Source organism: Corvus hawaiiensis, chromosome 26 (assembly GCF_020740725.1).
Source record: "Corvus hawaiiensis isolate bCorHaw1 chromosome 26, bCorHaw1.pri.cur, whole genome shotgun sequence".
NCBI lineage: Eukaryota > Metazoa > Chordata > Aves > Passeriformes > Corvidae > Corvus > Corvus hawaiiensis.
The window spans coordinates 1,588,228-1,605,537 of NC_063238.1; the positions used below are offsets into that span (position 1 = coordinate 1,588,228).

General features: G+C 42.7%; 1 protein-coding gene across 4 annotated transcripts in view; it reads left to right on the plus strand.

Moving 5' to 3' along the window:
• DTNA (dystrobrevin alpha) overlaps positions 1 to 17,310 on the plus strand; it is a 223,487-nt gene that overhangs the window by 31,913 nt on the left and 174,264 nt on the right. For 2 of the 4 annotated variants that reach the window (XM_048329115.1, XM_048329113.1), the window contains exon 1: positions 10,517 to 10,696. The exons of the other annotated variants lie outside the window; for them this stretch is intronic. Coding sequence is in view for 1 of the 2 variants with exons in the window: in XM_048329113.1 (XP_048185070.1) it covers positions 10,680 to 10,696 (17 nt within the window). In the remaining variant the exon portion in view is untranslated. Of the gene's footprint in view, positions 1 to 10,516; positions 10,697 to 17,310 lie in introns of those variants that run through there. 4 annotated transcript variants of the gene reach the window in all.

Sequence of the window (17,310 nt, forward strand, 5' to 3'; positions counted from 1 at the left end):
TTTTAGTAGTCCCTTCTGGTCCCAATTATATTATGCTGCAGACAGTGCCACAGGGTAAACTTACATTTTAAGTTTGAAAAGGTAGAACAGAATTTTCCTTAATCTCTTTTAAATTTGCCTGTCGGTTTTAAACTCCCTGTTAAACTTGTCTTTCATATCTCTTAATTATTTTTTCTTCTGGCTTCCATGTGTTCTTTTTCTTTCATTTTGAGAAAATAAATAAAAATCTTTGATTTCCCTTATTTTTAGTATTAATAATTTTTTATACAGCTGTCTTGCATTGCTCTCTCATTTGACACTTTTCCAAAGAGAAATCAGTCTTTCTTCATACAACTGATTTTCTGAGGCTCAGAGTGATTTATGTTCGTGGGGTCTGAACCCTTTCTGTGGCTGCTCTTTTTGCAGCGCTGGCTGCCTGCAAGCATTGCTGATGCCAGATTTACAGCTCTTTTTCTTTTTTGTTGTTTGCTTAGGTGGAGAGAGTTTCCACCCCCCCCCCCCTTGAATTTCGAGCGATTTGCTTGACATTGCCAGTGTCACCAGAAGTGGTATGAGCGAGTTCAAACAGGTGGTACCGTCGGGCTGCTGTCACAGGGGATGAGATCATACATTCATTCTGTCTCCGTGATGGATTTGTCTAACTCTCTCCAACTCGGGCTGACTTTGATCCCATATAATGAAAAGCCTTAAAATAGAAAGTGGAAGGGAACAGAGAGGAGCTTTAATTATTTACTGGCTGGGTTGAATCCATACCTTTTGTAAAGACACTTCTTTTGTTGTTTTTTGGTCTATTCAGTTTTCATTAAGCCAAATTTAAATCTTTATGCTCAGCATTGGTTCAGATTCTGGGGCTGATTAAAGAGGCTTTTGAAGGAAGGTGCATTTTTCTTTCAACTCAGTTATTTTTCCCATTCATTAAATGGAATAAAAATGTTACTTGAACAGTTTTCAATATTCAGTCACAGTAGTACTAGGAGGTCAAAGGTACGTTTTAGTTGCTCTGAGCACCTAGAAACATGACACCCACCTTAAAACCACTGAAGGCTGTGCAGACAAAGCAGATGAGAAGTGGGAGGGAGGAAGTAAATGTGTGAATTCCTAAATTGACAAAACAAACCTGTGGCATAGCTGAGACCTGAGTCAGGTCTTCTACTGCTGCTAGCCTAGTGTTTAACAACAAGCCCTGCCACATTCACGTCTTGGGTAATGCCTGAGCAGCATGGGCACAGTGTGGTCATCTCCTGCCTGCATTTCAGAGTGGTATTCCCGGTTACAAATGTGGGCCCTGCCACTCTGAGCATTTTGCTAGTGTATGTGTCTTTGCCCTTCTCTGGAAACAGCAGAGATGTCATCTCCCTCTTTGAGCAGGAGGTGTTAGTGCAGGGGCATGAGTACAGCTCCTTTGGGAGCATCTTGCCCTGGCAGGTTGTGCAGGAAGAGGCCGGGTGCCATCCCAAGCCCATCTCCTTCTCTGGAGGCTGGATGGTGCTTCCTGAGGGCATGAGGGCAGAGGAGCGGCTTTAGGTGCACCACGTCCTTGCATCAGTACACTGGGAACAAGCAACAACCTTACAGTTACCTCTGTAGTCTTAAGCAAAAAGCTTGCTTGATTTATTTTGGAAGCTACTGTCTTCTTCATGGTGTGCATGTCTGTAAAATCTGCATGCTTGAGTTGAGGCTCAAGGAACCCCAGTGCCTATCAATATCACTGCATCCACAGCTCCCTCACAAGAACAGACAGTAATGTGAAAGATAGTGATGGTTCAGAGAAATGTCCTTGCTTTATCCTCACTCTCTGTGCCTGTGGATACGTTAGCAGACTACTGTACATAGGGGAAAACATGCCTTTAATAGTTCTGTCTCAGCCGCTGTTAATTTGATTTCCCTCAGGTAGTCAGTGTTGTCACAAAGTCCTGGAGCAAGACTTTTTGTAGCAAGAAGTGCAAATAATTTACACTGGAATGTCTGAGGCTCTTGGATAAAGCATGCGCTTCTCTGAACAAGGCAAAAAAACCCCTATAATTTCTTTTATTTGGGGATAAATGTGATGAATTCAGTGAGATGGAAGGAGGTGCTATAAAAAGGAGCAGCTTTGTGGCATCTGACAGCAAGCAGGTTATGACCAGACCTGTGCTTGGTCTCTGTGCCACTCTTTGTATATTTGTGGCTGTTCATCATGAAACCTAACAGGACAATGTCAAAATAATCTGCAGTTATTACTGGCTTACTACAGATAAAATATTTTTCAATATCTCATTTTTCTCTTGGAAGTTGTTTAGTTTCTGTTTTCAGGTCCAGTCCAGCTTCTTCTTGCCATATAACTTAGGCAAGTTGGAATTAGGTACATTGTGTCAGTCCTGTGGTCAAACTGCATTTGTTTGCATTTATGAAAATCGGGAGTGCTGCCTTTGAAAAGAATGGGCTTCATTCTGCCCCAAATTGCCATGTCCCATTCTTTTGCTGGAGTCATTCATTTAAGGGTGGAATTTTTCAGCAGGACTCACCTAGTGCTGCAGCATTCCAATACTACTGTAGTATTGCATGGCTCATATAGCTTTGCAAAAGCTAAAATTAAAGAATTTAGAGCAGAATTGGGTCATGAATTTGCCTAAGTGCATTTGAAAATGCCATGCTAATTATTCATAACTGTAAAATTATTGAATGGATTTCTTCCAAATTTGCTCTATTTCATAGATTCTATTGACATTTAAATATAATTCATTTTATCACCGTGCTATATCATAAAGTCCAGTTTCCCATATTTTCATTAGCTGGTAGATGTTCTGTAATATAGAAGGAAATAATACCTGGGGCATGGAGAAAAAAAGTGAGTGAAGAACATTGCCTTTCTGCAACTCACTGATTAATTTTTTTAGTCTCATATTGCTATTAGGAAGAGATTTTTCGTTTTGTTTCTGGTACAAGTTGTGTAAAGTTCCTGAGATTCTCCAGAAGATTTAAGATGAGTTCATGGCTGAATTTTAAAAGATTTAACCTTGCATTCCAGCCTTTCATCACCTCTTTTATTACAGAAAGTGTCCACTTTTCCTGAAGGTGCTGATTCTTCTCATCATTCCTCCCTATTCTGATGAGTGTGCACCTTCTCAGAGAAAAAGTGCTTGAGAGACATTTCTTCCTTTGAAATGGTTTCTACTCTAGCTTGGATTTCCGTAAATTAGTGCTAAGAGGAGAGTGTGGAGTAACTGAAATACTGCTATGAAGATTGCAGAAAGTACACTGTAATGTTTGAACATCTGAAAATACGTATTTTCCTTGGGGTACAAGTTTTCCTTGTGTTCAAATAAATGCTTTCATAAGAGCTGCTAATGTCTTCCATAGGTGGTATTCAGTTCTGCCAAATTCTCAGCCCTCAGAAATGAGTGTACAGAGTGGGATTATTGACTGCTGTTGTGTTCAGGTGGTTTTTAGTTAGAGAAAAACATTCTCTACAACAGTCAGACTGTTAATTACCACATGATTAATTGACTTCATTACCATAAGCCACTTCTCCCCTTTCCTTTCTGCTTTTTGTTCTTTCTCTTTTGGCTCCCTGTTGTTTATATGTGGCATGGCACGGATATGTGACTCGGGGTGGGGTGTTTCCCCCCCCTTTGCTGGGGGGTGTTGCTGTGTGTGTTCCTAACGCAGGATTTGGCCGCTGCCCTGCCGAGGGAGCTTCCTGGGCCTTTCTCTGGGGCCGATCCGGACACCCATCCGTCTCCTAAAATGAGATCATGATCTAAATCCATGTCACAAAGAGAGAGGATCGTGCCAAGGAGAGGCTTTATTCCCCTGCACCGTTCTGGAAGCGCGGGTGGAACCCCGGCAGGTACAAAGAGATTTGCTATGCTGGACACACAGAGGTCCGTGCCACGCCATCTCCTGAGGGCGGTGGTGGTTGCTGCCTCCTCATCATCAGCGACTTTATCTCTTCCCCAAGCCTGTGCTACCTGCAGACCGCGCTCAAAGCTGCCATCCCTTATCCCAGCTTTTCACGCTGACATTTGGGATTTCTCCACAGGATGGGTACAGCAGAGGGAGCAGTAGGACAAGCTTCTCCCAGGCTGTCTCACCCTGCGTGCTCCCGCCCCAGCGCAGACCCTCGGGCTGATCAGACCTCCTCTTCTGTCCGTGTACCCCCAGCAGCAGCGGCACCCCCGAGCCTGAGGGATCCGTGCTGCCTTGGGGCCAGGACAGAGAGGGAAGGGGAGGGCTGTGTGGCAGGGACACCTCCCCCAGCCCTGCAGGGCACTGATGCATTTCAGAGAGCAAGCCAGGCGCTACTGGCTTTTACATAACTGATCTGATGGGATTCCTGGTGTTGGCCTATATATTAATGCTCCAGCTCTCATTAGCAGTTTCTGAGACTTCCAGGCCTCCTCTGTTCTTGCTGTGTATTTTTTTTCTTTATGGAGAAAAGTATTTTCCTTTCTTTTTCAAGTTTTTCATCTGGAGGGTGAAATAAAGTGAGTTTTATTTTGAAGCAGGAGGGTTTTTTTGGTGGTATGTGGGATGAATGAAGGAGGATTGTTCCTACCTGTGGCTCAACTGAACAGAGAATCTGTTTCGTAGATTATTCTCTTCCAGTTCTGAAAAAAGTGCGTGTGTCACTCCAGCCAGAGTCACGTCTGCATGCATGCACTCTTCAGGCAATGGCTGAATTTACACAAAAAGCTTGTGGTTGTCTCTCCAGGCAAATATAAAGACAGTGTTTGTGGCATTTTTGTAAAATAACTTAATGGAAACAATTTTCAGTGCAGAATTTAGCACTGCAATGAAACCAAGGTGCTGGAGTGAGACAAGGTAACAGAGCCATTTCCATAACAAAAATATCAATATATAATAATTTCAGGAATAAGGACTTTGTTTTCAGGTGAACATTGTGACGAGACAAGTTTTGGTGTTGTGATCTTTCACTTTTCTTCTTCAAGAACAGGCTCCAATGAGCTCTCTTAATTAGCACTATTCGCTGCCTTTGTGTACTTGGTTAGAGCAGACATGAAGCCTTTAAAGCAGTAGAGGATTCTTATCATCGAGAAGACAAAGAGCATCTCCTGCTGGAGCAAAGACTATGTCATGAATCTTTGTAGCTGGCATGTGGGCTGTTTGTTTATTTTATTTTCAGAGTTTGGCTTTTTAAGGGAACGCAATCATGCTATGTTTGTTTGTCTAACACTCCTGGCCACAGCCAGTAGTTTTGAATTCACTTGACACTCTCTGCTAAATTCAACACCTAGGAAGAAATCTCAGCTATAGTGATTCTCCTTGACTTTCCTGAAGTGGAATCCAAGATACCAACCCAAAAAAGAACAGGCCATGCAACATTCCTCTCCTAAAGCAGCTCCCATGTGTGCTGGCTGCTCAGTCTGAGCTCACACAGCTCTGAATCAGCTGCACAACCTGCTTGCTGCTTTTTTCCCAGGTAGGGAGAAAATACAAAAGGGGGAGGGGAAGGGAGTGGGAATACTGGTAACTGAGGGCAGTATCTAGAAGAAGAGCAACCATGAAGGCCTGGGGAAGTAAAAAGTATAATTGTGAAGGTGGCAGTGCAGTTTGGCTGCATGAAGCTGGAAATGGAGATGGGCAGCACTCCTATCCTGACGGGCAGGAGTGGTCATGAGAGTTTAGAGGAAATGGATTACTGTTGGTGGAAGCAATAAATAGCGGAGGATCATAAATCCTGAGGTAGACAATCTTCATTAGGTGCACTGCTCACCAGGCAACTTAAATGAACTATAGCTGTCACTTCAAACCTTGAAAGTTCAGCATTTTCAGGTAGAGGACCAATAATAGATGATATTAGAAAGCCTGAAAGCAGCCTTTTTATTTATCCAGGAGCACTATCAGTTCCAGAAAGACTTTTCCAGGCCTCAGCAGTTTGTGGGCCTAGCTTTACCTGGTTTTTTTTTCTTTTTAGAAAAATATTTTTCAGTCTGGTAAAATTATCCATTTACCTACAAAACTTCATTTTTTTAAAAGTTACTCTTCATTTCATTATATTTCAGATCTTAATTTTGTTGATCAATTTGGGCACCTAACAAAAAGAGTAGTCTTTTTCCTATATTTAGGGTAAAGGTGAATGGAATCAGAATTGTTCTGGTTCTCCCCTTAGGTACTTTTCAATTGAGCTTGAAAATTGATCTGGTAAAGGCAAGAGTACAGAGTTTTCCATAAGTTGCTTAATTCTTCATAATTAATGTTTATACTTTGTTCTTGTGTACAAAAATAAAGCCAAAGTCTTTATATCCTGGCTCCTGTACACGTGACATGCTTATATATGATGATAAATACTGGTTTCATCCATCAGTTTGTCCCAAAAACTCTTACCAAAAGTATAAATACCAGACATAGCAAAAAGAAAGACATGTTGAAAAGTAAAACTTTATTCAGTAAAATGGAATGACTGAAAATATGATTTGTTCCTGAAGCTTCAGTTTGTGACCGTGGATGATGTCCCTTCTTTCCCTATGGCTTGAATCACAGAAACATAGAAATCAATAACAGAAAAGTGAGCACAGAAAATCCTCTGTTGCTGCAAAACTGGTGACAGAGTATGTACTAAGTGCATTCCCCATTTACTTCGTTAATGCTTACCAAGAATTCAAACAATTTGCATATGTTTTGCAAATAGCGGAGCTAACCCATCTGAACATTTCCAGTGGCTGAGCTTCCTCCCACTACCCAGTGAGCCTCGTGGAAATGGCAGGAGTGTTGTGCCCACAGCAGTCAGACGCCACACTGGGAGACCAGGGCAGTGTTTTGCCCTGGGTGAGCCCATGTCCATCCCTTGGGTTTCCTTCCAGGGCAGATGTATCCTGCTGTGCTGCAGGCTGCATGGTGCAGGGGCAGCAAGGGAGTGGGTGCTTGGGGGCTGCCATCAAGAGCCCCTGTCCCCACCTGCTGCAGTAGCTGTCCCCTATCTCTTTAAGGTAGGCAGGAGAGAAGCAGCACATGGATCAACACTTGGCCAAAGCCCACCTATTGGACCATTTTGGAGAGGGCTGTTGCTGTGTGCACATAGCTGAGCAGGCTTGGCTGGAGGTCGGCTGGGGCAGTGAGGGGTGTGCAGGTTGGGTTAATACTGAATAAACAGTGCTGGATCCATTGTGACAGGCAGGAACTGCGTGCCTGTCAGTGCAATTACGGTCCCTACTCCAGAGCTCCTACTCTTGAACAAACCTGTGCTGAAATATCTGCAGAGGTTAACAAGATGATTCTAAAGAGGAAGAAATACTCTTGAGTAAGACCTGGAAGGATTGAGCCCGCAGGCTAGAAGATGTTGCTTGTCCCAGTAAGCCCAAATCTTAAGACTGCCAACACCAATGAATTCAAGACACTGACAGACAAGGGGAGACAAAGAGCAAATTCTGTGCACATTAAAAATAGCTAAACGTGAAGGGACAGATCATGCCTCTTAGGCACTTGGCTAAATTGGGAATGAGTAGGAAGTCACATGACTCCAAACATGTTACCTCTTTACACTTGTCACTGGTACCAAATTACTCTCCCTTCTCTGCTACTCCCTTCTCTGCTCCCATGCCAGCTCCAACTCAAGCTCCCACTCCTGCACAAGAACTTGCTATTAATATGTTTTCATATATCTCAAATCTAATGCCACAGAAGTCCCTGATCTGTTACACTTGATGTTATAAGCAACAGACCCTGCTGAGAGAGTGAGAATAGTATTCCCCCTCGCAGCTGTACACTTTGTGTTGCATGTTAGACACTGGTATTACTGCACAGCTCTTCATCTGAGGAAACTGGACACCTCTCTTCTCCTTTGGCTTATGTGATACAGTTTTTGGGCATCTGACCTCTGACTGTCTCATTCATGGGATTGGGATTATGCTGTCCATGTTGACATCCAGGGTTTCCCAGAAACTTCCAGCATCATTTTCCAAAGCTCCTCCCCATACTCTTAGGTTTTTAAATACCCTGTTAGGAGGTATGGGAAGCAAACAGTGTCCTTTTAGAGGATTCAAAACCAAATCTCTTTTCCCTCTGTATCTACTAAGGGAAACACACAAGCTTAGATAAAAGTGTGGATGTGCTTCTGTGGATTTCCCCATCCATTGTTTTCCCTAACACTTAAGCACTCTCTAGAGGTAGGTTGAAGTCCTATAAACAGCTCAGTCCTAATCCTTCCTGTTCATTTCTGAATCACCACATTTGTCCATTGCACCTTCTTCCACGGGGAGCTTCTTTCTTCCTTCCTTGTTGCCCTAATTAGAAAGGAGCCCTCAGCCACAAAGGCACAAAGACTTTTCTTTGTTCTTTTGTCTCTCTGAGCATCTTAAGCACTGTGCTTTTTAAAACTTAATGTTGACAGTTGGTCTCTGCTTCTAGTGATTATCTGCCCCTCAAGGCTAACATTTTTACAAACAATTTGAGAAAAAATTGCTTGATGTACGCACTGTACTGCATTATATGAAGTTGCACCATTTGAACGGGAATTCTCTGGCTCTGATTTTCTGTGCTCTGAGGGATTTACAAATCAGCAGTGTTAGAGGTGGTTCTGTCAGCAAGCAGTGCCAGACAAGGCAGCTTTCCTGCAGTTTGCTGCAGCTCCTCAACCTGAGTAATAGACACATGCCCTGAACTGTTGTATCAGGAATCCTGAGAAAAAGCAGTGAAGTGACTTCTTCCCTGTCTGGCAGGAAGTCCATGGCATGTTTTTCTCTTGCTGCAGTTTTTAACACACTCTGGAAGCAGATACTGAACACACTGGGGTCTGGCTTTGCTAATAGTAACAAATTTTAGTGATTCAAAATAAATCTTTCAACTTCTCAGGAGTTGTCAGCTGATTTGTTATTTAATGTTTCTGTGATGCTAGCAACACTTCCAGGCCCACAAACCTGAGCTCAGTCCAGATTAAGAGGAGCTCTTGCCTTTCAGTCTGCGTGGACTGACCATGAAAATGACTGTGGAGTTACTGTTGTTCATCAAGCTTTATATGCTGTATGTGTTCTCAAACACATGTATTTATATATATGTTATCAGGCAAGAGATGTGGAGTCTTTCCTGATGTGCACTACAATACACCCTTCGGCTGATTTTTTACCCCCCCCTTGAGGCCTTTCCAAGTTTGACCAGTTTCCTTCATTAGCCTGAAGTATATGCTTGATAACTTTTACTGCTAAATCAGTCCAGCCTCTCAACACTGGCATTCTGAAATGTGTAATGCCTCATGAAATCGAGCATTGGCAAGGCATTTTCAAACCGTGTTTTTAGCCAAGGGATTCTGGGCACAGCTTGGCCTTGCCCCCTCTGCCCTAGCCTGTGCTCTCCGCTTCCTTGGCTGCATCCTTACAACCCCCTCTTGGCAGCAGCTCAGACAAAGGCTGAAGACGCTGAGAAACCAGAGACATTTACCACGTTATTCTGTTTGAATTGGTGTGACTGGCAATTGGTGTTTTCCTGTTGCAACTGAAAGTGTTCAATAATTCATACATTTTACATAAAGTCTTGTGGATTGTTCTGTTCCCACCCATGTCTGAGATAAGGCAGACTTGATGGCAAGCAGCATTCAACTGAATATGCATTTGAGCATTAAAATCTGCTGCTTTTAAAGGCTCATCTTAAGAGTCAGGGGTTTGTGTCAACACTAGGGACTCCAGCAATCTCTGGTAGGGATACTGACTTTCTGAGTTACATGGAAGGACTTTTTTTCCCCCACTTCAGTCACCTAGAATGCTGCCATGAATCTGTAATCTAGTCACTTCAGAGCCTAAACAACTTTGCAATGCATTGTTACTGTAAGGAGCCACGGACTGACTAAGAGTGGAAGTTTAGAAGCTTTGTGTTCGAGATCTGGTAAAAACTTCTTTTCTATTATATATCTTATTTTGGGGCATTTGTTGTTGTTGTTGTTGTTGTTGTTGTTGTTGCTGTTTAAATGCCCTTCCTCTGTAAAGCTCCCTGTGCAGTCAGGAGCGCTGTAAGCTTCCAGGTAGGAGTCTCCGCCGAACCTTCGTGCAGCAGCGGGTGGATTGCTGCCTTGCCCCAGCCCGTTGTGCCCGGGATGCCCTGCGGAAGATGCGCCCCACGGGTCCCGCTGTGCGCCGCGGGTCGGTCGGTGGCGCTGGGGCTCAGGGACCTTGCCAGAGTGGGCACAAGCACGGAGTTCAGGTACCTCCCTCGATTTCCGAAGGCTCCCTGTGGCGCTGCTCGCCGGGCCGCTGGCCCCGGTGCCCGGCAGAGGCAGCGCGGCGGGCGGGCGGCTGCGTCAGACATGGGCGGGCAGCCGAGGCTGGAAGTCCGTGAAATCCTGCCAGCCAACCCCTGTGTGTGTGCGTGAGTGTGTGTGCGAGTGAGGAGACGTGGGGATGGGGCAGATGGGGGTGGAGTGGCAGCTTGGGAGGGTGGGAGGGAGAATGGGAGGGAGGGAGGTGGAGGGATAGAGGAGGAGGGGGGGGCGGCTGCCTGCGATTGGTAAAGCTCCACGAAGGCATCTGCCAGCAGGACTTCAGAGGAATGTGAAACCAAATCATTTAGAAGTTAAAGATAGACGCAGAATACACAGCATCTTGAGCCAAGGTTTAAATTCATCCCTCTCTGCCTGGCTTCTTGCAAAGCTCTGCTTGTCAGCTTGCCTCTGTCTCCTCTAGCAGCTGCAATATTCCCTAAAAAAATAACATCATTCTGGATACTTGGGAATTACTAAGGTGGCAAAAGAGATCATGGTGCATACAGTAGGGTAAGTAGGAAGCTTGCCTCTGCATGCATTTGCTAGGGTGGTTCCTCTGGGCTTTCCTGCTGTCTTCAGAACACTCTGGCCATTCCTGTAGGATGAGGTGGATACTTAAATAATGCTTATCCCCGGCGATTTAGCCTCCCGTTTTCCCCACATGGAGCATTTGAACTTTATTCCTCAGTGAAGTGTTAACTCACAAGGTTACTTTTTCTAGGCATACCTAGGGAGTCTTGGGCTTTAATAATTTTGCCATTACAGTTTGGAGTACTGTTTTCCTAACACATAATTTTTGTTATATACCTTTGTTTTCATTAGTGAGACATGCTGTTTGAAATGGTGCTTATTATTACAAAGTTGAAAAGCAAGTTGTTTTCTGTGTTAGAGAGGATGTAATCAATGCTTGCTTGCTTGTTTGGCCATGGTTTCACTTACAAACTATTTCCTCATGGGTGAATTTGATTGCAACACAGGGTTAATTAAATTTAACCTTACTCGTTTGTTCCCAAATAATGCTTCTACTTGGAGTTTGATTTTTTTTGTTTGGTTAGGGTATTTTTGGAAAAAAAAATAAATTTGGCTCTCATTTTCTCTGAACAAAGTCCTTCTAGCACTAATATAAACATGTGTGCATTCCCCTGGTAGTCCCCACTTAGACAGTGAATTTGTGAGTAAAAAAAAGGATATTCAAGCTATCACGTTCTTTCTAGAACTTATCAGAAGTAATTTCAATATCTAGGAGATACATTGCCTCATTGATCAACGTCTTTTCCAGGCAGCTTCTGAAACATTTTTGGTGAAGTTGTGATGTTCGTGTACCCAAGAGGATCTTAAAATACAGAAACTCATTTGGAAGTTAGATGTAGTATTTGTTATATAACAAGAACTTGTAGTCTGAGGGTTTCATCTGAATTTGTGCTTTGAGTGTGTGTTGCCTAAATGCCAGCATGCTTTTATCATTTATTCTGGGCATGTGTGTTTTACACTCATAGTAGAGGAGCTCCTAACTTTGGATCTGGTGTCAGTTCACCCAAACATACTCAGAATTCCTGACGTGTTCGTACTGCCCATAATAGCCATAGGAAATAGGTGCTGTCTGCGGATAGCTGAAACGCCTGACATTTTTGGTTATAGATATCAGTGCTGAAGGGATGCATATAATGGCAGTCTGTGTCATGCAAAATACGTGAAAGTGGGTGAACTAAAATAGAAACAGTTCCTCTGTTTCAAGGAAAGATGATGTGTCTGGTATGTTCTGGTATCTTTCTGGCGTTTGATTGAGTTCATCCCTATTGCTCAGCTTGCCTGAATTCTGCAAAACATTTGGGTGTGTTTGGGTGAGCAGATCTGCTATGAAGTGTTTTCTGTGTGATTGAGTGTAGGGGATGGAGAAGAAAGAGATAGACAACCTTTAACGTAAATCTGGAACAAAAAAAAAAACGGATGCAGGGATGAGAAATGGCATTCAGGTAATTTCTTTTGCAGTTTAATAGCTGGGTATTCTTTTAAGTAGCTCAGACTAGCTCAGCACATCAGTCCCATGCTAAATTTCCAGGCCAACAGTTGCTTACATGAAGGAATTTTTTTGCATTACATTAAGGAATTACTGTAATATTTGTTTTGGTATTGAAGTGGAAGACCTTTGAGACAAAAAATGCCAAGATAAGTAAAATTTGCAGTGAGGCTTGGTGAAGTTGTGGTTAATTTCTGGCTCTTGCACAGGGTTCTGTGCAGCTTCAGGCAAGCCAAAGCCCCTGCAGACCAGAAGGGGTTGGAAGGGGGTGAAAATACCTTTATTATTTCTCTGTGTTACGTATCTAGGTAGCAGTTCCTCGGGCTAGGCATCGTCTCTGATAAGGTTTAACACAATAGGCTTCTGTTTCAGATGCACCCTTCCCATGGCTGTGGCTTCCCCAAGGAGAGAGGGAGAATCCACAGATTTAGAAGTAGGGGTTCACTGCACCTTTTATAAGCTTCCTAAACTGAAAGAGAAAAATAGACTGACATTCAAGAGGTGAGCAGAAAATAGAATTAATGTTCCATGGGAAATTCCTGAGTCAGTTCAAAATTAAATTGCATTTCCCTACCGCAGTGTATTGCTTTTCAGAAGTTATAGTTCAGGAGCATGATGTTCCCATTTCATTATCTGAGACCTTCTCCCATAATTAAATGTCCAAGAGGCACTGGGAGCTTTGTCACAAAGAAACATGCTTTGAATTCTGGGAAGTGAAGCTGCCTGAAAAACCTCACTCCTGGAAGGCAATGAGCATCTGACCCCGGAACAGGATGTTCCCAGGGTAAAGAACTACATTGTGGTATTGGATTGACTTTAAAAAGTATGTTCTGGTCTGTCTAATCCACCTGAAATAATATTTTCCAATTGTCCTAGCAATAAATGGAAGACCTTTAACTATCAGATAGACTGATAGTTTCCCATAGAAAATGTAGCTGTATTTATACAAATTCTAAATTAATATAATGTTGGCATATTTACTGAAATGGAAAATCATTGGCCGGCTGTTAGGGTGAATTTTTCTTGGTTAGGGTGAGTATGGTACTGCGTGTGTTCAGTGATGATGGTACTACACACCAGCATGATACTGCTGAGGTTTTTTGGTAAGGGTGTGGTACCTGGAACCTCTCTGTCTCCTTGCCCTCCTTCTCTCCCTGCCCCATTCTCCCTCATTAGCCATGTGCTCCTAAGGTGACTAGGATTTGTTGGGAAGTGGGGAGGGAGGAAGGAGAGAGAAGGAGACATCACTTTCTTGAATGCTTTTGTAACAAGGTATTGCTAGGGATGGTGACACCCTCTTCTTCTTGATCTTCTGGACTTCTTGCCTCACTGCAGCCTTCCCTTCCCTTCCTTTCCTTGCATTTCTCAGGACCCCCAGTAATCCCACACAGGGGCAAATGGAGAAGTGCTGCTGAGACAGAGGGGATGGGAGGGTGAGAAGGAGCCTGTCCCCAGCCCTTGTCTCTTGCTGCTGTAGAGAGAGAAGAGATCATGAAGGTGTTGATCTTCAGGGGCATCAAGCAGGGGTCAGAACATTGATGAAGCTGATGCCTCCTGGTTTTGGGTACTGTGTGAGTGGCTGAGGTGCTACTCTGCTGCTGGTACAGTGTTCATCACTAGCATATGCCATGCTTTCCTGCTCTGAGGAGCTGACTGGTGTCTCCTAGGGTGAAGCACTGCTTTGTCATGGCTGGTAGCATGTCTGCTTCTCAAGGAGGCTGGTCATGGTCCCTCCCTTTTTGTTACCATTAAGTTGTAAGTGACTTTGTCATGAGAGTTCAAAAACATCATGCTTTCTGAGGTGAAAATAGGTTTGCAGCATTTTTCCCTTTAATAAATCCTGCACTTTTTTCTTTGCAAACCATGCTAAAACCAGTGGCAGGGATATGCTTATGGGTATTAAAAATCCCTCCTTGCTAGACTTTACAGTTACTGTACATGGTTCCTATTTTCTTTCTTTCTTTCTTTCTGTCATGATCTTTTTTACTTTTGTAAAACTTTGCTCATAGCCTCATCTTCAAGGTTTTTGCAGTGGTCATTTTGCCATAAATAAGAAAATGGACGTGTCATCAGGAACTGGTTGGTAAGCAGTTTAAGGACTGTTTCCCCAAGGTTCCCTGACAATGTGCTGGTATTTTTCTGAGCTCAAAAGAAGCAGCTTATAGTGATACAATTTCCTTTGGGTCCTAATGATTCTGCTCCCAGTAATTTGTTTTGGCAGAGTGTGACAGTCTGTATGGTGCACCACGCTGTAGAAAGCCTCAATTCTGTAATTTTGTCATTCTGTAAAAAAACACAAACCCACCCAACCCCCAAACTAATGCAATTATTATGTCCTGTGCGCAGCCATATTATCACCTCTGAGCCCACAAGTGGAAACCCAGGGAAATTGCCAGTCCAAGTGATGTCGGATCTCCTGCACTTACTATTCATTCTGGCTCCTGGTGTATCAGGGAATGAAGAACTTCTTGGCTAATTATTATCGTATGCAGTGACTTTACTTGGAAACACAGCGATACTTCCCATTAATAGGATGCTTAAAAATGCATCTAATTGCAGCTGTGGTAGTTGAGAGGATGTCTAATACCTAACAGTCTTGAGAAATACCTAAGTCTTGAAAAAATCATCCTTCCTGGCGGGGGGTGTTACAGGAAACTGAGTTTCACTGTCTCTTTCCTGTGTCTGAACCAATTACGTGGCCTCTTGCTATAGAACTTGATTCAGGCATTATACTCTGAGTAATAAAGAGATAGGAAAGCAGTGGAAATAATGAATCTTTATTAATTCATTTGCTGGCGTGGTGATAGCTGTTGGCTGAACATAACCTTCCCTGGGGCAGTGGAGGGAACAGGTCAGCTTCTGTGCCTGTGATCTTTGAAAAGCCATAAGAGGGGGTTTGGTGTATCCCATTCTGAGAGCAGTGATGGTGATACTTGCCTGGTTCTTTGACGTGCTCCAGGATCAAGGGATGAAAGGTAGTACCTGCATGCTGCATTCTTACATTGTTTTATGTCTGTGGTAAGGATAAGACTAGTCTGGGATGAAATACCTCCTTGTAAATGTATAAGGAAATTAGCACTTAGTGGAACCTAAAAAAAAAAAAAGAAAAATGAAGCAGAGACAGAAAAGTCTGTCAGCAAGTAGACTTTGAAAGCAGTTTAATGACAACTTGTGGCTCGTTCTTTTAAATGCAATGAAGGTAAGCAAAGGCGAAGCGCAGAGGAACATGCTTGGAGTGAAGTTGTCCTTGAGTACTCTTTACCAAGTAACAGCTGCAGATACAATTAGTAATCTTGGGCTTTCCTGCCACATTTTAAAAATACCTCTTGTAACGGAAGTATGTGCTTTCGAGTAATTACTACCTTTTCAGTGCGTGGTCATTCTTATTGTGACATTGTCCTTGGAAGAAGATCAGGAACACTTTGATTCTTTCCAGATTTATAAAGCAATGATAGTTTGGCTAGCACAAGTTTCTGTCCCCCTGGCTTTTTTTAATGCACAACTCATTTATATTGGATTAAGTGACCTACTGTATCATTTGTGTGATACGGAAATACAATCCATTCCCTGCTTTTAGATCATTCAATTTTTTCCTGTAAATTGTCTAGAGAATGACTAACTTTAGATCTAAAAAGTGTTAAATTACAAAGGCAACACAAGGATTTAAATATATTTTAACGGTTGAGTTAATAATTCTGAAATCTTGTTACTTTTTAAACATGGAATCCTAACTGTCTTGTATGACTGAAAGCTTTCTCACCTAATTGAAAAATTAAAGTTTTTCTAAGAGAGCTACCAAGTCCTTTATCTTGGTATTTGATGTGTATTTTTAATTGCTATTACAATAGCAAATACTTAACTTTTCTTTGAATATACACCAGCAATCTTGTTTCCAAACGGATCAAGCAAGTTTCCAAACAGATATAACAAAATGCAAAGTGTTTTATGATTTTATTTTTGTTCTTAAAATTTTGATCAATTTCCATATCTCATTAGGGAAAATAAACGACATCAGCTTAAGGCAGCTACGAATTGTATTATGCGGGTTGGTACAGGAATGCAGGGAGAACTTAACAAAGCTGAGAGTCAACCTATGTTCTCTGCCAGGCTATTCTGTAAACAAGTCATGTTTTTTTCCTTAAAAAACCCACTTCTGATAATGCTATCTATCACGTTACTTCCCATACAACTTACTCTGCATCCTAGTTTCCCATCTTTCTCTGCCACCTGCCAGGCCTCTTCATCCAAAGCTCTGAGTTGTCTTCCCCCAGTTCCAGCCATGGAGTTGGATGACCCATCAAACACAGTCGCAGCAAGCGGGGGAGGCTGGTGGCACATTCAGAAGTGGTAATTCAGCAAAAGTTCTTGCTCCATCTCCTCTGCTTGCCTAGAGCATCTCAGTTAGGGAGGAAATTTCTGGAGGAGACGCATTTTCAAATACAAGAGGTTGTGTGTGGCTTGCAAGGAGCCCCCTGAGCGTGTTTCCCGTAGACCCACGTCACTTCAAAACAGAAGTCATCAGCAAAGGTGCAGGCCTTCAGCTGCCAGAGCAATCACTTGCACTTGTAAGCACTAAAACTCCCTGTGAACCATCCTTGGGGGATGAAGTGTGACTTCTGTTCTTAAACTCAGCGGCTGTTCTGTGATAGCAGCAGGAAGGTAACAGTTGTATCTGCCTGCAGAATTTTTGTGTGTGAAACAATGGAGGAATGAAGGCTTCTTAGCAAAAGAATGGTTAAAGATTCCTTTTAGCACAGGTAAAACTATTCCTTTTCAATAATTTTAGCTTTGAAAATTGCTGAAAATGTGTAAACAATACATTCATCCTGACTCTAATATCTGATATGTAGAGCTTCAGATCGGCCATAAAATTTAACAGAGCAACTGAAAAAAGGTTTTATAGTAGGAAGTGGAGGTAAACAGAGGAAACTTGCTAAAATGGTGATGGCAAAAAGCAATTATGTGACCCTAGGTGATAGCAAATATAATTTCAGAAATCATACAGTTAAATAAATAAAGGAGGTAGTGGATGGTTGAAAAGAATCCAAACAAATACAAGTTCTTCATCTACATTAAATCTGGTAATGTATTCTTAAATAGAATTAAA